The sequence below is a fragment of the Danio aesculapii genome, chromosome 22 (genome assembly GCF_903798145.1).
Source record: "Danio aesculapii chromosome 22, fDanAes4.1, whole genome shotgun sequence".
NCBI lineage: Eukaryota > Metazoa > Chordata > Actinopteri > Cypriniformes > Danionidae > Danio > Danio aesculapii.
This window is the reverse complement of record NC_079456.1, coordinates 33547147-33570021: the sequence shown is the minus strand read 5'-3', so window position 1 is coordinate 33570021 and position 22875 is coordinate 33547147. Positions and strand designations below refer to the sequence as shown.

The 22875-nt window shown below is 37.9% G+C and overlaps 1 protein-coding gene across 1 annotated transcript in view; it reads left to right on the top strand.

Annotated features, from left to right (window-relative positions):
- The window catches only part of kcnh1b (potassium voltage-gated channel, subfamily H (eag-related), member 1b), a 76860-nt gene that overhangs the window by 6292 nt on the left and 47693 nt on the right, over positions 1-22875 (top strand). Inside the window, exons 6-7 of the mRNA XM_056448599.1 lie at positions 1509-1901; positions 13601-14030. Of these exons, the coding sequence (XP_056304574.1) occupies positions 1509-1901; positions 13601-14030 (823 nt within the window). The remainder of the gene's footprint in view (positions 1-1508; positions 1902-13600; positions 14031-22875) is intronic.

Genomic DNA, 22875 nt, shown 5'->3' with positions numbered 1-22875 from the left:
GGAACCCTCCATCCATTTATACCTGAGCAGTCTTGGCCAAGAGTGTGTGCTGCAATCCCAAAAGCCTGTCTGCTGTACTCAGATAAATCTCCAACATGAGCTTCTGCTGTTCACGTCACACACTCCCTCAGTTTCAGCTCAACCAAGGTGTCCGCAGGGTCTTAAAAAGTATTAAAAGTTGATGAATCAATTTAAAGAAATTTAAGGCCCTTAACAATTATTAAAAATTCTTAAATTCTATATTACAAGGTATTGCTTTTGATTGTACAATGTATAGTTGAAGGCTTATATTTGCCTGAATTTAAACTGTGAATATTAGGATGTTGTGTAGTTTATGAAATCGATAAAGTCCTGCTGGATTTGACCAAAGTCTCTTTAAAGCAAGTCGGTTCACTTGGTGGTCATCTTTGAAATGAAATTACATGTCATATTAGGATATACATGTCATATTATAACTGTCTCCTTAGTTTCATTGCTGAAGGTTCATATCACACAAAATCTGCAGAAATTCATGTCTGGTCCGAGCTCCTCCCCTGGAGATTCGTCAGTCTATAGCGATCACTGATAGCGGGCTTCATTCGCCATATTGACCATTACTCTACGGCTGCGTCCGAAACCGCATACTTCCATACTATATAGTATGCTAAAGTCAGTATGTGAGCCGAGTAGTATGTCCGAATTCATAGAATTCGAAAATCAGTATGCGAGAAGTACCTGGATGACCTCCGGCGAAGAGAAGAGCCTTTTTTGCAGTTGCTGTAGTTGCTAACATGCTGTTAAACTACCCAGGAAACCATCAAATAGACCATGGGTGCCAACACTTTTTTGTATGACAGGCCAAAACCAAATGTCTTTGAGAGCCATGGGCCGAAGATAAATATACCAAACTATTTTACATTAAAGTTGCCAATGGTAATTTCCCAGTATTTAAAAATAAGTAGAAAACATCTCTTTAAATCGTGTTAACAAATGCGGTATAACTTTTTAATTATAACTTATAAATTATAATTAAAACATAAACAATCACATTTATAACAGTGGAATTAAATACATCAGTTAGGCAGAATCTGCCTTTGCCTTGATTTGCTTACCAAACTCTCTGCATTGTCTTCTATCCGTCTGACAGTATGTACATTTGAAACTACATTACAGCATTTAAATTGAAATATTTAATTTCAGTTAGCTTGTTTTGAAGCTTAAAAATAAGACAAACAATTAAAAGGTTACATTAAATTTAATATGAAAATACCAAAACCATCCCCATCATTCTTCCTCTCTTCTCAGATGGGATGGTGGGTCAAATCAAAGATTACCATGGGCGTCACTGAAGTAGAGCTATTCAAACTATCTTGTGAAACTGTATTTATGTCACAATAATAATCACAGAAAAATTAAATATCACAATATTTTTCCAATACCGTGCAGCACTAGTAGATTCCATCATAAATAGTAACAGAGTATTGTCCAAGAACAATCAAAATAATAATAAATCTGATCTGATCTGCCAGGTTTTGCAGCTGGGATCAGACATTCTCCCGCAGTACAAGCAAGAGGCTCCCAAAACGCCTCCGCACATCATCCTGCACTACTGCACCTTCAAGACCACCTGGGACTGGGTGATCCTCATCCTCACCTTCTACACCGCCATCATGGTGCCCTACAACGTGTCCTTTAAGACCAAGCAGAACAATGTCACATGGCTGGTGGTGGACAGCATTGTGGATGTGATTTTCCTGGTGGACATCGTGCTCAACTTCCACACCACCTTTGTTGGGCCGGCGGGAGAGGTGATCTCAGACCCCAAACTGATCCGCATGAACTACGTCAAGACCTGGTTTGTGATCGACCTGCTGTCCTGCCTGCCATACGACGTCATTAATGCCTTCGAGAATGTTGACGAGGTGAGATTTCTACACTTCTTTTGTCTTTTTCTAATATTTCCCAAATGATGTTTAACGGATTCAGGAATTTTTCACAGTATTTCCTATAATATTTTTTCTTCTGGAGAAAGTCTTATTTGTTTTATTTAGGCTACAACAAAAGCAATTTTTAATTGTTTTAAAAACATTTTATAGTCAATATTATTAGCTAGGGTTTGCTCTTGACATTGGTAGGGACCTATGAACAGGCGGTAGTTTTTCTGACAAATAGATTCAACCGAAATTCGACATGCTAGCCTACTCTGAGAGATTAGGAGAACTGACAGGGATCATATTATTTATACTTATACATTTAGCAGTTCATTGTGCAGTTAGTTTTCAGACCATATTATTCACAGACTACGGGCTGTATTTTAACGAAGCTCATAGTCTAAAGCTCATGGCAAAATCATTAAGAGTGTGCGTGAATCCACTTTTGCTATTTTAAGGATGGATAAATATGGTCTGCGCCCCGGCGCATGGTCTAACAGGGTTGAGCTTATTCTTTTAATGAGTTATGGGTGTGTTTTGAGCATAACGTGAACGCTTCACTAGCGAGAAAACAGTTAAACAGAGCATTTGCAGCACGAGGATAAAGAACGAGCCTCCTCCATTCAGCCTTTTCTCTTTACTTTACTTTTACTCTTTACTCCATTACTTTGGTGGAGTAAGGAAACGGTGGAAACTCACTCCACTGAGGACATCCATTAGCCGACATATTTAATTTCCTTTGTTAAGCGCAAAGATTTGCTTCAAAACTATTTCTAAATTCAGTTCTAATTTCCAGCAAACGAATAAATAAACAATAATAACGAAGTGTGGTTAGAAGTTATATCCAAACACACGTCCTGTTCTTATGGTGACGCAGACGTCTCCAAAACCCTACAGGTGGACAAATCTAAACTTGTTTTTATTAAACCTGACATAAAGAAGGCATGAAGGCAGTGGTTTTTTATATTTACTGTATGTAGAAAATAATAATTTTTGTATCATTTTAATCCTTTAATTGTTTTCATCTGTAAAGATATTTGTGTATTGCTGTACATCCTGTGTATTAAGCAATGTGTAAGTGTTTGGACTCACACTGTAGCATAACTAACATGCTCTAGACTTTAGAGCAGCGTTTAGTTGGTCAACGACGCTGTTTATTTCAGTACCTCAAAATAGCAACACACCAACAATGCGCCTTCACACACCTTCTTTATAGACCAGCACACCCATGAGTCCACAAAGTGGTCCAAATGGATTCGCCACTGTGTAGATTAACGCTGAATGTGTGTCATTGTTATTACTTGTTGTTATGGTTAAGAGTAGAGGAATATGCTGGTGTTTAACTGCATTGCTTTTATTGCATTCCTGCATTAGGCTCTCACATTCTCTTCATTGCCGTAGTGGGCTTTTCTCTCTGTCTTGCGCTGAACCCAGTCAACCAATCACAACAGACTGGGTCATCGGACCAATCACAGCAGATTAGCCTCAGGCAAAGGAGGGGTTTGAGAACAAATGAATCGCTGAACAAATCATATGAAAGTCGTTGGGATAATTGAAAGTGTTTTTGACCCTGCATGCATATCAGCCAGTTGTTGGAGACACAAATTCAAAATATGACCATTTATAATGCAAAATAGGGGCTCTTTAAGCAATATTTGTTTTGGATTGCCTACAGAACAAACTATTGTTATACAATAACTTGCTTAATTACCCTAGCTTTACCCTAATTATCCTAGTTAAGCCTTTAAAAATCACTTTAAGCTGAATACTAGTAAATATCTGGTCAAATAATATGTGCTGTCATCATGGCAAAGATAAAAGAAGTCAGTTATTAGAAATGATTTATTAAACCTATTGTTTAAAAATGTGTTAAACAAAATCTTCTGTCCATTAAACAGAAATTGGGGATAAAAATATTCATGAGGGCTAATAATTCTGACTTCAACTGTAAGTAACTCTACACCAATATGGCCCCGTCCTAACAGGCATGTGGCCTTGCATAATCAGATTGGCCACAGCATGCATGTGTTTAAGTCCAAGAGACTGTAGGGCGTCCAATGACGGTGGTAATGAGGGTGATAATGAGCACCCCTTCATTGCTTCCTCATTAGCTGTTGAAGATGCAAATTATGCACAAGACTGTAATATGCAATGATGGCAGTACAAAATATTAGACGAGATACTTTTAAAGACACTAGTATTCAGCTAAAAGTGACATTTAAAGGCTTAACTAGGTTATTTAGGCAAGCTAGGGTAATTAGGCAAGTCATTGTATAATAGTGGTTTGTTCTGTAGACAATCCAAAACAAATATTGCTTAAGGGGGCTAATAATATTGACCTTAAAATGGGTTTAAAACAATTAAAAACTGCTTTTATTCTAGCCAAAATAAAATAAATAAGACTTTCTCCAGAAGAAAAAATATTATAGGAAATACTGTGAAAATTTCCTGAATCTGTCAAACATCATTTGGGAAATATTTGAAAAATAATCACAGGAAGGCGAATAATTCTGACTTCAACTGTATGTGTGTGTGTATAATAATACACAAATGTCCAAGTTAGAGCTTTGTTCCAGATACATGCTGTTAATTGTGAGATTATAATGTTTCGTAAGTGATTTTTGTTTTAAAACTGCAGGAATATTGAAGCGATGTCTTCCAGCATGAGTCTCTAGTCAGTCTCAATCTTTCTGCTGAAATTGCATTATTGCCTCACAGTCAGTTTTGATGGCTTTTCCGCACTGAAGCTGTGTTTTCGGGATTGATTTCATCCGTGCATGCCAGGTATTTCCCTCAGGAGCCCTGTGAATGAAGCTGGCAGTTATTCTCTCTGAGTGATATCGCAGTATCTTATGCTGTATTGCTACCGCAGAAACAAACCCCACAGGAGCCACAAGCTTTGCACCCTGCTAGAACTGTAAAATCCATCAGTCCAGAAGTCATCATCATCATTAATAGCTGGCATGTCCCAGCAGCCATCAGTGTCGTTCTGCAGCAAAATCATTCAAGCGGAGCTTTACTCTCAGCTAATGCTGCACTGCAGGCTGAACCAAACTTTGCTCTCGGTGATTATAGTGACACAAACATGAAACTGCCTTCAAAAATAAAAGCAATTCCAGCATCACGGATGTGACATTTGCTGTAAAAACTCAAAACTTAAATTGACAGAGAAAGTATATGTTCACATTATATTAAAACATCTGCTCATATTCTCCAAAACTGCTAACCAAAGAGTTCTGGGATCAGACAAATATCAATCTGTAAACATGTTTAATATTGTAAATGAGGGGAATAAACATGCGTTATGGATGATGTGGGCAGAAAAGTCTGTGAGTTTACAGTCTACAACACACTTTGAAACTGCACAACCCAACAGAAATAATGCTCATCAACAGGAGAAGAGCTGCTCTCTACTGAACAAACATGACTGAGTTGATTTGATTGGACATTTCTGCATTTATGAGAGTAAAGCTTGTTTATGGATGTGACAGATGTCAAATTGGCACTTGTGTGACTTTGCTGAATCAAATATTACTGCTTGAAAACATTGACACAGGCAATTTTGAGTGTTTTTACACTGCTGTACAATACAAGCCCAGACAAAAAAAATCTAAAAAGATTTGGAAATGCAAACACTTGCAAACTAATGTTTTGAGGAACTATCCCTTTAATAGGCAGTGCTTTCCACACGTAGGGTCCTGTCATACACCAGGCGCAATAAGGCGCAAGACGTGTTTCCACAATGTGTTGCTATTTTCAGACCAATGCAAAAACATGCACTATGGATGAAATTGTCCATAGTGTATGTGCGTGAATGATTGTGTGTAGATGTTTCCCAGTGATGGGTTGCAGCTGGAAGGGCATCCGCTGCGTAAAACATATGCTGGGTAAGTTGGCGGTTCATTCCGCTGTGGCGGAATAAAGGGACTAAGCCGATAAGAAAATGAATGAATGAATGAATGAATGAAAAAGCTAAACGACTCAGAAAAACTTTACTAAATACTTGGAGAGGACGAAATTACACCTAAATTGGCTTCAAAATATTTGTACACCATTAGAAATGGGTAATCAACTCATTTGTCTTATTTAAATATGTTTTATTCTTGTAATTATTATAATTTTAAGATACATTGTCTGTTTTTATTCCTTTTTTTCTGTCATTTATTTCTCATTTCCTGTATATTTTATTAAATTGATGATGTCAGTATATTATGTATTTTATACATCTATAATGCTTTGGCAATACTGTGCAAAATGTCACGCCAATAAAGCAACCTGAACTTGAATAAGAGATGGAGAGAGGCAGATTTGACCTGTCAGAGGGTGCACATGGCTCCTGAATAGCATAAAAGAGAAATAGTGGATTTTTAGTCAAATTTATTTCAACAGTCTTTAACTTTAACCCATTGAAAAGTAAAAAGTTTAAAACAGATAATAATAAAAATAGTGTTACAAATCTAAATACGTTTTGTTTGTCGCATATAGTGAACTATGCGCTGTGGGTAAAAGGTGTGTTTCAATCTGGCTATCACCGCAAATAGATTTCAAACCCGTAGGAAGCACTGATAGGTGTATATGAGCTTTTTATTTCTTATTTAAACTTTAATATAAGAAATACATATGGCATTGTTAACATATAAGGGCGTTTACGTTAGAATCTGTGTCAAACTCAGTGGCTAATGCACGTATTATCCCATCCACAAGCAATGTCACATAGAGGTCATACTAATTAGCTGCTCATGCTCTGTGATTCTGAAGCCCACAGCAGTATAGCATGTGTTTCTCGCATGGAGACAGCAGTGGAAATGCACCGACTTAAATAACTAAATAATTAATGCGTGCATTAAACTACAGTATGGACATACAGTTATTCGCCCTGCTGTGAATTTGGGTTTTCTTTTGCTTTCTTTTTCAAGTATTTCCAGATGATGTTTAACAGATTCAGGAATTTTTCACAGTATTTCCTATAATATCTTAAAGTCTTTATTTGTTTTATTTTGGCTAGGATAAAAGCAGATTTTAAATTTTTTTAAAGCAATTTTAAAGTCAATATTATTAGCCCCCTTAAGCAATATTTGTTTTGGATTGTCTACAGAACAAACCACTGTTATGCAATGACTTGCCTAATAACCCTAACTTGCCTAATTAACCTAGTCAAGCCTTTAAATGTCACTTTAAGTTGAAAACTAGTAAAATATCTAGTCAAATATTAAAATAAATCAGCTATTAAAAATTATTTATTAAAACTAGGGGTGAAACGGATCACTGTTCATACGTGTTCATACACTGTTCATCCGTACGGATCACAACCCACGGTTCGGAACGCACGTGACGCGCGGATTAATAACTTTTTTTGAACTTGTAGGTTAATCCAACATTTCTAACAATTGCAGAGAGATCGCCTCCCGCGTCATTCAAATCACGTGTATGAAAGCATTCAGGCTTCGCTGTAAAATATAATGATGGAAAAAGTTGTGGTGGGACATGCCTCAATGCTTTCTTAGGTCATTAATTAAATGTGTTTTCTGTCACTGTTTGTTCGGCCTGCGTTAATGCATTCAGTGTAAAGCTGCACAATTAAACATTAAAAGATTGTGATCTCAAATCAAACCCGCGCAACATGAATGATAAATGATAATGATTTGCACGTTTATTAATCCTTCTAAGCGCTGCATTCAAATCTGCGTTTTTCACTTGACACTTTTTCAGTTCGTTACAAACAATTAAATAACACAGAAGTACTGGGAGAACAGTTTATAGTTATAAACACTGATGTTTATGGTAAAGATTAAAATCACCGTTTCATGGAACTTGACGCTGGTGTTGTACATTGTATAACCACTGGGTGGCGACAAACCAATCAATATTTTGTCACTGAATAGGTTTTCAGAAATGATCCATCTATAATGAAACTTTTATGTGTGAATTGTTGAAACACTAGTTGAAAATAAATATGATATGTTGTACAAGAAGTTCGATTTCTATATTTAGCATTACCAGCAACTATAGCAAAGATAATTTTTCGTATTGAATATTTTCCTTTTTTTTAGCTGGTTTTTGCTTGATTTTTAGTTTTATTAAAATTACAGGTTCTAAGTTCTGTTTGTAAAAACCAACGACGAGATGATCCCAAGGTTTCCATGTCCTGGACCGGGCCGTATCCCGAGCAGCTACTGTGGTGGTCATGGAGGAGTGGAGAACATGAGACTGATTCCTGTGACGCTCCAGAGACAGACGAGTCTTCGCTGAGGCCAGCTTCCAGCCTCCGCCGCTGAGACTGCAGCTCTGCACAAGACGTTTGGCCAGCGGAGAAATTAAAATGGCTGTGCCCAACTGAGCCTGGTTTCTCTCAAGGTTTTTTTTCTTCACTTTCACCAATTGGTGAAGTTTTACCCTCTCCGCTGTGGCCACTGGCTTGCATGGTTTGGGATCTGTAGAGCTGCGCATCGTTGGATTTGCTCTTCAGTGTTTGGACTCTCAGTAGTGATTAATAAACCACACTGAACTGAGCTAAACTGAACTGAACTTAAACACTAAAAACTGAACTACACTGTTCCTATTTACTATGACCTTTTATCTAAAGCTACTTTGACACAATCTACATTGTAAAAGCGCTATACAAATAAAGGTGAATTGAATTGAATTAAAAATCAATGTTTTTTGCTGTATTATTTTTGTATAAATGGAAAGCAAATGACATTTGTCTCTGATTTGAAAAATGGTCTGATCCGTGACTCAAAAACCATAGTGTGATCCAAACCGTGAGATTTGTGATTCGTTACACCACTAATTAAAGCTATTATGTTTAGAAATGTGTTGAAACAATCTTCTTTCTGTTAAACAGAAAATACACAGGGCGGCTAATAATTCAGGAGGGCTAATAAATCTGACTTCAACTGTATTTGCACTCTCTGAATACCAGGAAAGAGGCTCTCGTAATCCCTGCTGGATTTTAGGAGCCTTTCAGGATTAGTTCAGGAGAAAATGTTTAATGTGACTGTGGCTGGATTGTGTTTCCCGCTCTACAAACATCAGTTTAATGACTCCTGCATGTTGAACCTGGACATTGTTGTATGGACGGTTGTATTGTAAAAGTGGCCAAACATTTTTTTTAATGACTTCACATTCATTCAATCATTAATTTTCCTACGACTTAGTCTCTTATTTATCAGGGTCGCCACAGTGGAATGAACCACCAACTATTCCAGCATAAGTTTTACACATTGATGTTCTTGCTGTGAGGCAACAGTGCATGGCCACCGTGCTGCCCCTTTGAAGGGAAAGGAGGAGGAGTAGGGGTGGAAGGGGGATTCTTCAAATCGAAGATGACTTGAAGATGACTGTAGTGAGAAACCTGGCTCTTTATAGTGGGTTAAGAATCGTCTGATTGTGCAGCCTTACTGATAGTCTACATGCTGTATAAGTGTATGGTATTAAATATCCAATTTAGACCAGAGAAAACCTCCTCCATTCGGCCTCTTTACTTTCTCTTTACTTTATTTTTACTCTTTACACCTTTACTTTGGTGGAGTAAGGAAAAGGTGGAAACTCACTCCACTGAAGACATCCATTAGCTTAAAAAAAAAACAATCGCAGCCTCTGGTTCAGAGAGGCACAGTGGCACAGTGGGTAGCGCTGTTGCATCACAGCAAGAAGGTCGCTGGTTCAAGCTTCGGCTGGGTCAGTTGGCATTTCTGTGTGAAGTTTGCATGTTCTCCCCGTATTGGCGTGAGTTTCCTCCGGGTGCTCCGGTTTCCCCTACAGTCCAAACACATGCACTATTGGGGAATTGGGTAAGCGAAATTGTCTGTAGTGTATGTGTGTATGTCCTGGTCCTCTAGGTTGGGGGTTGAGCATTGGGCTAACGATCTACCTCAAAAATAAGATATAAGTCTACATTACAGGGGGTTGGATTTGGGGTATTAAATGTCCAATTTAGACCCTAATAATGAAATGAGCAGTGGTGGATAGAGTACTGAAAAATACCACTCAAGTAAAAGTACAATTTGCTTGCCAAAAAAAGTAGTGCAGTTAGAGTAGCTGAATCTGTTGTAAACTGTTGCGTGTGGCGTTCACTCCTGCCCTTAATTATTACTTTCAATTGATCTTGTTTGTCTTTTTTCCCTTTTCAGTTTTCTATTGGTTGATTTGGTGGCGTCAGGCCTTTAAAACAGACGGAAACGGATTTCTCTTCGATTCCTCCACGCCACCACCGTTTTTGACTGCTTTATTGTTGTGTTCTCCTTTATGCTTTTCTTTTGATATTTGTTTGGAGTGGGGAGTTCCAACCTGCTTTGTTTGGATGTTATTTATTATGTTGTTGGGCTCCCCATATCTTTTCCTTTTGGATCGTTTTGCTGGTTATGTTATGTTATGTTAAGAAATAATTTAGCTGGAACACTTTTGCCGTTGTTTATTTATGTTACGTCCTCTTTGGTTCACGAATCGTATTTAAATTAGGGACCATAACATAATTGGGGGCTCGTCCGGGATAGGAACCCGGGACCTCTCGCACCTGAAGCGAGAATCATACCTCTAGACTACTCAAAGTCTGAGTTAATGTACTCAATAAGAGTTATGCTGTGAAAATTATCCCTCCTTTTACCTGCAAAATAAAAATGAAGTGAAGGTGGATTTAACAATACATGAAACTAGTCCTCTGCTTTTAACCCATCCAAGTGCACACATACACACACACACATTTTGAATGAGGAGTGAGAGCACAAACACACACAGTAATTGTTTAAGCTTCACTCTCGATCGATCAAACAGCCTATTGTAAAGTGTCACCGAATAAAAAACACTTCTGAAAGTGATCCCAATCATTTAATTTCTCTGCATCTTTATCATTGCAGTTACGATCTAAATACATCCAGAACAATATTTAGACAGATATCCTTATCTTTATACTTATCCTACATGGTGTGAACTGGCCCTTTAAACCAGAAAAAGGTACAGTATGAAGAAAGTTAAATGGGTCACTTTTGATTTTAAGCACAGTACGGCGGCTCACAACCTGTCAGGTGCTGTCCTTGGTCTTGGTTTTGGCTCAGACTTACTTATTTAATCCCTGAGTAGGAAGTGCACACTCAAAGCTGTGTTCTTTGTGGGGCTTTGGGCAGAGCAGGAGATTATAGCGCTCGCACATACAGTCCTCTTTCCTTCAAAAAACGTCAACATCACTTATTCGTCCTCTTTCTGCTTCAGCTTCTGGCTGAAAACAGTTCAAGCCCAGCCACTGTGTGATACAGTTATGCCGATTCTGCAGGGCTTTTCTTGCTCAATGTCCAGTATTGAGGAGCATAACGTAGCACAATACCATCTCTAACGCTTTTGGTTGCAGAGAAACAAATTTTGATGTCACAAAAAACCTGATAATACTTTCCTTTATTTACAAAGTAACATATTAGTTTGTCCCTTACAGCTTAGACAGAGGACAGCATCCAGTACCACAACACCAAGTTAGCAACGTGAATAATACAGATGTATCTGCACCTTTACGATTGCTCGCCGAGAGATATTAAAGACTCTATTTTAACAATCTAAGTGCTAAGTGTTTATGGCGGATGGCGCAAAAGCACTAAGGGCGTCTCTGAATCAAAAAAAAGGTCTGTGTTCCAGTTAAGGGCGTATGTTTGCACTTAACATTAGTGGGGACTGGTGAATCAAACAACCCTCTGAATGAATACCCCCCCCCCCCCCCCCCCCCACGAATATGAATATTATTATATATGAATATTTGAATGCTTGAATGTTTTTTTTTAAATATTTCCCAAATGATGTTTAACAGAGCAAGGAAATTTTCACAGTATGTCTGATAATATTTTTTCTTCTTGAGAAAGTCTTATTTGCTTTATTTCGGCTAGAATAAAAGCAGTTTTAATTTTTTTTTCTGAACCATTTGAAGGTCTAAATTATTAGTCCCTTTCAGCTAATTTTTTTTTCTCGATAGTCTCGATAGTCTTGTATTTAAGTGATTTGAAAAATATCTAATAAAATATTATTTACTGTCATCATGGCAAAGATAAAAAATATCAGTTATTAGAAATGAGTTATTAAAAATATTATGTTTAGAAATGTGTTGAAAAAAATCTTCTCTCTCTAAACAGAAATTGGGAAAAAAATAAACAGGGGGGCTAATAATTCAGGGGGCTAATAATTCTGACTTCAACTGTATATAAATATATGCGGCTAATAATTATTTAACAGCTATTATTAATTTTAAATTGTTATTTTACAGCTAAATATTTTATTAGTTAATCCTCTCTTCATACAGTTTGTTATGTTACATAAAGCTTAAATTGAGGCTCGTAGCTAAGGGGGGTTCAGGTGGTTCAAAAGACCAAATGTTGGATTATTATTATTATGTTTGAATTTATCTTTTTAATCAAATGGCCAAATTCAAATGGGGAAAATTTGAGTGTGCTGGCCAGTTTGTTATTTGACTGTAGGCTTCAGTTTTTAATTTAAAACAAGTTTAAACAGATTTCTAAAAAAGAAAATAATGATAATTAATGATACACGATAATAAATTTGTATTTTAAAAATAAAAAAGTAGCTTTTCATATTTCTTTATTATAAATTTTCATTATTTATAAAACTGTAATATAAAGCTTACAGTTTAAATGCACATTTGTAAACAAACACTTAAAACAGAACCAGAATCAGTGTCCCGCATATTTTAATTCCAACCCCAAATAAACCCACCTGGACCAGCTAATCAAGCTGTTTTTAGGTATACTAGAAACTTCCAAGCAGGTGTGTTGAAGGAAGTTGAAGCTAAACAATGCAGGACACCGGCCCTCCAGCACTGAGTTTGGACACCCCTGACTTAAACTAATAAAATAGTATGGTAAGCAATTTGACCAAATGGTAGGAAATTTTTTTTGTACATCAAAAAGTGTGCAAGATAACCATCCCACAAAAGAATCTAGCAAAAATTAGCTCTTAAAATGTCAATAAAAATAGTTATACCTCATAATTAAATAAACAAAGAGGCGAATAACTGCAAAAAGGTTCAGTTATTCAGAAAAAAATAACCACTCCTTTCAATAAGCTGATAGTGTAAAGTTAAAAGAATGTTTATTAACTGAAAAAGAGAGAGTTTAATAAAGACTTCTGTTTATTTTAGCCATAGTATAAATGAAACATGTCTCATATATCAGTTTTAATAAAAGATGGAGGCTGTATATTTTCATATTGTTTCAACCGAAATTGGACATGCTACTCTGAGAAGTGAGAAGAACTGGCAGGGGTCATATACTTTTACATTTAGCTGTTTATTCTGCAGTTTTCAGGGAGTATTATTCACATATAAACCTGCTAAAATGATAGATTGTGCATTAAAGAGGGGGTAAAAACACGAGCAATAACAGCATTATCGTGATGGATTTATTCAGTGGTGAACTTGAGTTTATTTGACTTACACTTTTCGCTGAAAAAAACTCTTTGTGCCCACCGTCTTGTTTTTTTTTTGCTGCCGCCATCCTCACTTGTGTTGTGTCACACCTCACAGACCTTATTCTTGCACGAAAAATTTCCTTCTGCAGTTTTGACACTGTTACCAGTGTTGCCAGATGTAGCTGACTGATTTCAGCCCAAAAACTATCCAAAACACATCGTAGCTCAACGTGGTTAGTTCTGATTTCATGTGTATTTTAATCTCCTATTTTTAATTGTTCTTCTTGCAGGGCATCAGCAGTCTGTTCAGCTCCCTGAAGGTGGTCCGGTTGCTGCGTCTTGGCCGTGTGGCCCGTAAACTGGACCACTACATTGAATACGGCGCAGCGGTGCTGGTTTTACTGGTGTGTGTGTTTGGTCTGGCTGCTCACTGGCTGGCCTGCATCTGGTACAGCATCGGAGACTATGAGGTTATAGATCAAGACGCCAACATGGTGCGTACCGACAGCTGGCTGTATCTGCTGGGTGAGGCTGTGGGTCAACCCTATCACTTCAATGCCAGCGGCTTAGGGAAGTGGGAAGGGGGTCCCAGTAAGGATTCGGTCTACATCACGTCTCTGTATTTCACCATGACCAGCCTGACCAGCATTGGATTTGGAAACATCGCTCCCACCACCGACGGGGAAAAGATCTTCGCCGTGGCCATGATGATGATTGGCTGTGAGTATAAATCTACAGTTAATGTAGATTCTAAATTAATGATTTCACCCAAAAATCATTAGAATATTAAGTCTAAATCACGTTCTATGAAGATTTACTATGGGAAATATACAGCGGGGGAAAATAACTGTTCAATATGTCACAATGTTTTTCAGAAAACATATTTCTAAAGGTGCTGTTGACCTGTTGACTTCACCAAATAAATCTATATATGCACAGAAAACAAATCTAATTAGTTTACAAATGACATTCTGTGTAATAAAATGAAATGACACAGGGAAAAAGTTTTGAACATATGAAGAAAGGGAGGTGTAGAAAGACATGGAAAGCCCAGACAGCAGCTGAAATCTCTCAGTAGTTCTTCAGCAACCCTCTGTCTTTCCTCAGTGTAAATGAATATCAGCTGCTTCAGTCCAACATCTGCATTAGTAGGAGGATGAAGATGAACCCAGGGTGGACATTTCAGCAAGTCAATGATCCAAAACACAGCCGAGGAGACTCTCAAATGCTTTCAGAGAAAGAAAATCAAGCTGGAGAATGGCCCAGCCAATCACCTGAACCGAATCCAATAGAAAATACCAAATAAAGCTCAGATTTGATAGACGAGACCAACAGAACCATCAAGATTTTGACACTCTGTAGTAGTCTGTGAGAAACTCACCCCTGAGCAATGCATGTGACTTCATTCTCCAAATGAGAGGCGTCTTTAAGCTGCCAGCACCAAAAGAGACTTTCATATACAGTTTAAATACATTTCAGTAGTTCAGCTCTTTCTCCTTCTGTCACTACATTCTTATTAAACACAGCTAATATTTTGTTTCGTTTTATTTTTATGTTTGTATAGTTTGGGTTTTTACCTAAATCTGGTTCAATTCCATGTCAACAGCTCTTTTAGAAATATTATTCCTAGGAAATAAAACATGACGTGTTCAATACTTTTTCCCCCACTGTATCACAACTTCATGTTTGATTAGTAATGTGCATTGCTAAGCTCCTCCTTTTGATGATATATTCATTGTTCAGATTATTTTGAAACTTTAGATTCCAGATTTACAAATAGTCATATCTCAACCAAATAGTATACTACTCTATCAAAACAAACATCAATGCAAAGCTTATTTATTTAGTATTAATCTAAATTTTCAAAGGTTTTAGCCTTATGACTGGTTTTGTGGTCACATTTTTCATTGTCGAAATAAAATTTAGCTGTGTTTGACATAACATTCACTTCCTGAAACTACAAACACAGATCAATTACTGGGGTGGCACGGTGGCTCAGTGATTAGCACTGTGGCCTCACAGCAAGAGGTCGCTGGTTCGAGTCCCGGCTGGGTCAGTTGGAATTTCCATGTGGAGTTTACATGTTCTCCCTGTGTTGGCGTGGGTTTCCTCCAGGTGCTTTGGTTTCCCCCACAGTCCAAACACATGCGCTATAGGTGAATTGAAAAAACTAAATTGGCCGTGGTGTATTTGTGTGTGAATGAGTGTGTTTGAGTGTTTCCCAGTACTGGGTTGCATCTGGAAAGGAATCTGCTGCATAAATCATATGCCGGAATAGTTTGGCGGTTCATTCTGCTGTGGCGACCCCTGATAAATAAGGGACTAAAGCAAAGGAGAATGAATCCATTACTGTAGGTATCTATTTCCCCAAGCAGCAGTAGTCAGGAGCTCTTTCTGCAGGCTGTCATCGACAGTTCATAGTAAAAATGTGTTTGTTTTAAAGGTTAGGCCTGCAGGTGTTTCTCAGCGGACATCAGTGCTATATAGAGCCCTGTGGTGATCTAGATTACAGTCTGTCCCGGAGAGCACTATGATGAATTACATCCGTGCACGGGTACGGGAAGGGGCTACTTTTCTGTACTGGCAAATTTAAAGACGCTTCCCTTAATTTAAAGTACACATGAAGTCAAAACTCACCATGTTGATTTTATTGGCTTACATCGCTAGTTTAGGGGTGAACAATTTATTTGCCTGTGTCATTAAGAAAAAAAACAAATAGTTTGCCCTTCTTATCCTTAATTGAAATCAGAAAATGCACTTCCTGTTTGTTTTTCGGTAAATTCTCAGATTAGGTCAGTCTGAGGTATTGGGCGGCGTTAACACACTTAACTACGCCCCCTCCAGCTGTCAGTTTTCACACAAACAAAAATGGTGAGCAGGCGGAGTCTGTTAGGCTATAATAACTCTCCACAAACCCTTTTTCCCATCTTTCTGAATGAAACACTTACTTTACCACATCTAATCAGCTCGCAGCTAGGCATGGGCCGGTATTAGATTCTGGCGGTATGATAACCTTTGATAAAAATATGACGGGTTCACAGTATTGTGATTACTGCTCTAAAATAAGTTCTTTTTAAATATCTGCGTAAAAAACTAAAACTTTTCCCCCTTTGAACACAATATATTTTATTTTGAGAAACATTTAAAATATTTTGGAGCAGTAAACATGTCAGGCTAAATACTTCAAATGAATCACTGACTTCTGCTGTTTTTCTGCTGGAGATACTGTTGTCCTAAAAAACAAAACAAAAAAACAAACAAACACGTAAATAAAAAAATCTTACACATACCTTAGGAACGGTATTACAGAACATTTTTGCGAGATACTGTTGTCCTAAAAAACAAATAAAAAAAAACACGTAAATAAAAAAATCTTACACATACCTTAGGAACGGTATTACAAAACATTTTCTTGGTTTTAAAACCTTGACTTTTCCAAACCGCGGTATTCCCTGAAAACGGTTATCGTCCCATGCCTACTCGCAGCAGAAAAAACAAGCCACGCCCACTGTTTTCTTATTTAATTCTCCGTATCTCTAGGAACTGCGTCACTGTATGAAAAAAATAGTCGCAGCTTCCAGTTCATGCGCACTTTAAGTGCATTTTTCTGAATTTAAGACAACTAAACAAAATCTGTGGCATGTAGTTTATCATGTTTAGTCTGTTTCTGAGTATTTAGATTAAATTACAGCTGATACTTCAAATTACGCATAGTTTTTCTCTTAAAGGGGTGGTCCACTATGATATCATAAGTTAAACTTTAGTTGATGTGTAATGTAGCTTTGTGAACTTAAACAACATCTCTGAATGTAATACGCTCAAAGTATAATACAGAGGGAGATATTGGCTTTTACAGAGTTAGCTTAGCACAAGCCTACAGCAAACAAAGTTTGGGGACTACAAAAAAAAACATACGGCCTAGTGAGATCACAAGCGCTTCAGGTTACGTGCATTCACCATGCGCATACACCCTGCGCAGTGAAGGGGCGTGGCCAGAGGCGCTGTAATGTTAAAGCAGAGAAAGCTAAAATGGCATTCAAACGCTGCTATTTCCACAGAGTTTGTTCTGTTTCTGTATTTGGGCTTCCAATGTACACGACACAAAGAGAGATGTGCTTACAGTTTAATTTTAATTATGTTCCAGAGAATTACAAAAAAATATATATAGCTCTAGCATTTGACAAAGGACAGCTTCCAGAATCTCTCCCAGTTCAGTGCTGGATTCAGCTAAAAACTCCTCAAGGGAGGAGCTGCTCCAACTATAATAGACGAAGCTGTGACGTGTGAGCCACAACCTGTAAGTATTTTTATTTGTTAAAATTGATCTATTACATGCACAGTTTCTAGCGTTAACGGTATGTTGTAGCGAGGATCTAAACAAGGATGTAATCAACAGGAAAGGCTGTTTGTCACCGCTAACAATTTAGCTACAAATTAATATGAATCCGTCAAACCGTTGTAAACATCCACAATCTTCACCACCATGTGCAATGTCTCTATATGAGGATGCTTTCCCTGCGTTCTACATCCCAAATAACAAACTCACAAAAGATTTGTGAACATTTCATATTACACAAGCTTATAACCCGAGTATATGTGAAAGACACTTGTCAGGTTTTTATTTTAGGGAGCAGGTATCATTTTCTGTCTGATTCAGGCGCAAACTGACATGGCTAACAGCTGCTCTGTCTGACAGTATTTACACAGCACAAAAGCACGTGCTTAAAGGCACGTGGCGCTTTTTCTGGTGATGTTGAGCCGATCCGCGAATCACAGCACCAGGGGCGTAGCAACCGGGGGGACAAGTCCCCCTCACTTTTTGGAAACAGGTTATTCTGTCCCCCGACTGGCCCACACGTTTTATTTGACCCAGCGGCCGCAAGTGTTCTCTGATTTGTTACTTGATTTGAGTAATCGATCACTCAGCCAATCACAGCTCGAATCTCTTGAGCGTCTGCCACGAGCTTCATTCATTCACTTTGCAGTCAAAGACAGGGATGACACGGAAGGCAGCAACAGCTACAGCTGGGTAAATCACGGTAAATCACTAACGTTACAGAATCCTACTTTTGTTCCGTTTCGAAGTGAGAACCGTAAAGTCCCTGGTGCTGGTGTCTTGTCTGGTGCTGAGCCAGAGAAAGACAGCGGGGTTAAGTTGGTTTTGTTTTCGGTATTCCTGACACATTCAGTGACAGACGGCATTAACTAAAAAACCTCTCACCCTAAAAAGATCTAAAATGTATTCCCCACAAAAAGACAAAGCTGGTTATGTTTCATAGCTGTCTTTCTTTTTTTGCTCGATATTACGAGCACTGCTTGAGCAGTCGCAATATGCGTTTAGCCAGAGAGAGCTCGCGCTGAGCTAAACTCTCATTAAGGGACCGTCGTAAAAGTGCTTTTTTTTTTTTGTTTTTTTTGTCTTCCTAAAACAAGACCAACTTAACTCTGCTGAGAAAGACGTGTTATATTATCACAATTATGCAGCCTTTTTACGGCCTATTGCTTAATTTATGATTTAGACATGTAAATACACACAAGTACTAGTAAAACAAGAACTTTAGCGTTTGTAAAATACACAAGGAAGTCTAACAATCCATTCAAATATAATTTGCGGATGTGTTTTAATCATATCAGATACACATACTGAAAGTAACTATAAAGTTGAATCTACTCCTCTCTAAGTTCACCAACCACTTACTTGCATGTATTTGGGGAGTAATTGGTGAATTTACGTGATGAATCCTGCGTGTTCTGCTTATATGAATGACGCATCGCTGCAAGTACACATGGGGATGTCCATCTCACGTTATATGTGTAGTATCAACTTGCAATTTTGCAATTGAATTGTAGTATTTAGAAATATTTTCACACAGAGTAATGCTTAATTTAAATGTGTGTGGTTCTGTTTATTTATTGTTATTATTAATATTTTGTAATTATTTTAGAATTTTGGTTAAAAGATTATTAAATAAACTTTATTGCTATAAAATCATTAATCACTTTTGGGTGACCATACAGCTGTCCCCCCCACTTTTAAAATGGCTGCTACGCCCCTGCACAGCACATTATGTTAGCTGACCAATCAGAGCATCTTGAGGGCGGGCCTTTCAGAGGAACTAGGAAATATGACAGTGGTTTTCATGTTAGCTGAGTAGCTGTATATAAGCAAAGTAAGATATATGAACAAATAACCTGATTTTCTACAAGTGAAGCATGAGCACACATTGCTTTGCATCTTATAAACACAACCAAACCTTAAAAATACGCTCTGGACCACCCCTTTAAATTAATAATTAGGTGGATAGCGACTAATTCGTCTCATCTATTGAAAGTACACTCAATATCGCAATATGTATCAGAGAAAAATAAAATATTGCCATATTATCCAATATCGTGCAGCTGTACTGTATGCTACATTATTTTTCAAGCGCATTTCCCCCCAAAAATTCCCATGATTCTCTAAAATACACATTATAGGTGGAATTTTTGCTTGTGCAAAATTGTGTATAGGAGTGTGTGTGGTTGGTGTGTGTGGTCTCTGCGGGGTTGTCTTGTTCAGGGTGTTAGCACTGCTGTGGGGTGATGGTAATGTGGAGTGTCATAAAAGTGTGGAGAGACGGACAGAAAGACAGAAGATCACAGCCAGATCCTGCTGATGTGCAGGAAACACAGCAGCGCACCGTCAGTCAGCGGGACAGCAATCTCTCTCTCACACACACAGCAGAAGAAGAAATTACACTTCACTTAGAGCACTTTAGCGTTACAGTCATCAGAATCTGAAGAGGACAGGGCTATAATTACCAATACAATTATTTCTCGATAGTCTATAGAACAAACCATCGTTATACAATAACTTGCCTAATTACCGTAACCTGCCTAGTTAACCTATTTAGCCTAGTGAAGCCTTTAAATGTCACTTTAAGCTGTATAAAAGTGTCTTCAAGAATATCTAGTCAAATATTATTTGCTGTCATCATGGCAAAGATAAAATAAATCAGTTATTAGAAATGAGTTATTAAAAATATTATGTTTAGAAATGTGCTGAAAAAATATCTTCTCTCCGTTAAACAGAAATTGGGGAAAAAATAGGGGAAATTAGGGAAAAAAAGGGGGCTAATAATTCTGACTTCAACTGTATATCTTTGCTGTAAAATACACAGTAGTTTTCACAATGCAACTTTAAAATACAGAAGCATTCAGTGTAACTGTCCTACGATAAAATACAGTTCATTTTACAGTTAAATACTGGATAATTTATTCATGCATATTTAACAAGTATGAAAGAAATATGGCAGCGTGTAGAGCGATCAGTGTTTCTGTAAGCAACAGCTGCTCTGTAAATGGAAGCAGGATAAATTTGGGCCACAGAAAGAGAGTGTGTGCAAGCGTGCGTGCGTGCATTTGTGTGTGAATGTGAATACAGGCCAGAGCTGAACTCCTGTCAGACTGTTTCTGTTTCCCATCCAGCGATGAGAGTTGCCTCTCACAAAAACCAAACAATGTGGTGGGTAAAGTGTACTAACAAAAGTTCTTTTTTAACACACACTAGATTAATTGTTACTTTATTTTTATAATTTTATGTTCACCCATGCTTTAGTAATTTATTTGAACAAACATGCGGTAATAAAACAGGAATGCTGCATCCCAATGTGTCCCAAGTGCGTGCCAATTGTAATTATCGGATGTCCTAAAAGTGTAATAATTGAGGGTGTGGCAACAGAGCTGTAGTTTCAAATGCAGCCAGGGGCCCTATGACAACATTTCGAGGGTGTCGCGGGCGAAAGTAAAGAGAGGGGGAGGTGTCGTCAACAAAAGTAAAGATCCGGGGGGGGGGGGGGGGGGGAGTTGTTTTGGGGAGAGTTTTCGCGAACGAAATGGGTTGTGTCGGCGAACTGAGGGGTGCAGTGGGGAAGGATGGATTAGGGGTCACAGACAAAATAAACAGCAAGGGGAAGGAGGTGCGGAGTTTTGAGTAGGGTTCTAGTGGGTTTAACTTAATATTTTTAGTCAGTTTGACTAATGTAAGTTAAGATGACTGTAAAATATAATTTTTTGGGCTATTTTAACGTTCCAAACACAAAGCCTAAAGGTCATGGTGCAAAAGCATTAAGGGCGTGTCCGAATTCACTTTTGCTATTTTAAGGATGGAAAAATATGCTCTGCGCCCCGGCGCATGGTCTAACAGGGATGAGCTTATTGTCTCAATTAATTATGGGTGTGTTTTGAGCATAATGTGCAAACCAATCAGAGTCTCTTCTCTCATTCCCTTTAAGAGTCAGTTGCGTTGCGCCATGGCTTCAGTAGTGAGAAAACAGATAAACATCTGCAGCACGAGGATAAAGAACGAGCCTCCTCCATTGGGCATCTTTACTTTCTCTTTACTTTACTTTTACTCTTTACTCCTTTACTTTGGTGGAGTAAGGAAACAGTGGAAACTCACTCTACTGAAGACATCCATTAGCCGACATATTTAGTTTCCTTCGTTAAACTCATAGATTTGCTTCAAAACTCTTTCTAAATTCAGTATTAATTTCCAGCAAAGGAATAAATGAACAATAATAACAAAGTGTGGTCAAAAAATACACATCCAATATCCAAACACACACCCAACCTCCAAAATCCCACAGGTGGACAAATCTGTATATAAATATGCAGATAACAAATAATACTGCTAATAATAATATAAGCCCCCCGAGGTAAAGAAGGCATGGAGGCAGTGGTTTTTATATTTATGTAGAAAATTATAATTTTTGTAACATTTTAATCCTTTAATTGTTTTCATCTGTAAAGATATTTGTGTATTGCTTTACATCCTCTGTGTATTCAGCAATGTGTACGCGTTTAGACCTCCATAGGTGCATAACTAACGCGCTCTACGCTGGACTTTAGAGCAGCTTTTACTTGGTCAATGGCACGGTCTATTTCAGTTCTTCAAAATAGCAACGCACCAACAATGTGCCTTAACACACCTCCTTTATAGACCAGCACACCCATGAGACCACAAAGTGGTGCAAATAGATTTGCTGTTTAAACAATGTGCCGCAAAACATGAACATTACAAATGTGCTGGTCTGAAAATAGTAACAAATTCCACCAAACACGTCTTGCGCCTTATTGCACCGGGTGTATGGTATTGCCTTTTAATTCAACTAACCAGTACATTTTTTACAGTGTAGTATTATTACAGCCTCTGCAAGCATACATTTTCAAAACAGTAAGCCGCTTATTTTCTTAGTTTCTTCTCACCCTGGAGGCTCATTAGCAGCTTGTTAGCCATCAGTGCAGACACAGAAAGCAATAAAGTGATGATTATTTCATTAGGGTTTGTCCTCTGAGAGTGGGTGGAATGTTATTAACCTGTTTGATTTGTTTAAACGCTTAGAGAGCAAGTAAAAGATTGTTTGTCCACTCTGAAAAAATTCGAACTATTATGAACATGTTAGATTGTTAACCCTTTATAGGACGTTCAGTGAAATACTGATCTAGAAACCCACTGGGGCTTATTATAAGACATTATGACTTATATTGTAATGTAATCAATGTCAATGAAGTAACCATATACAGT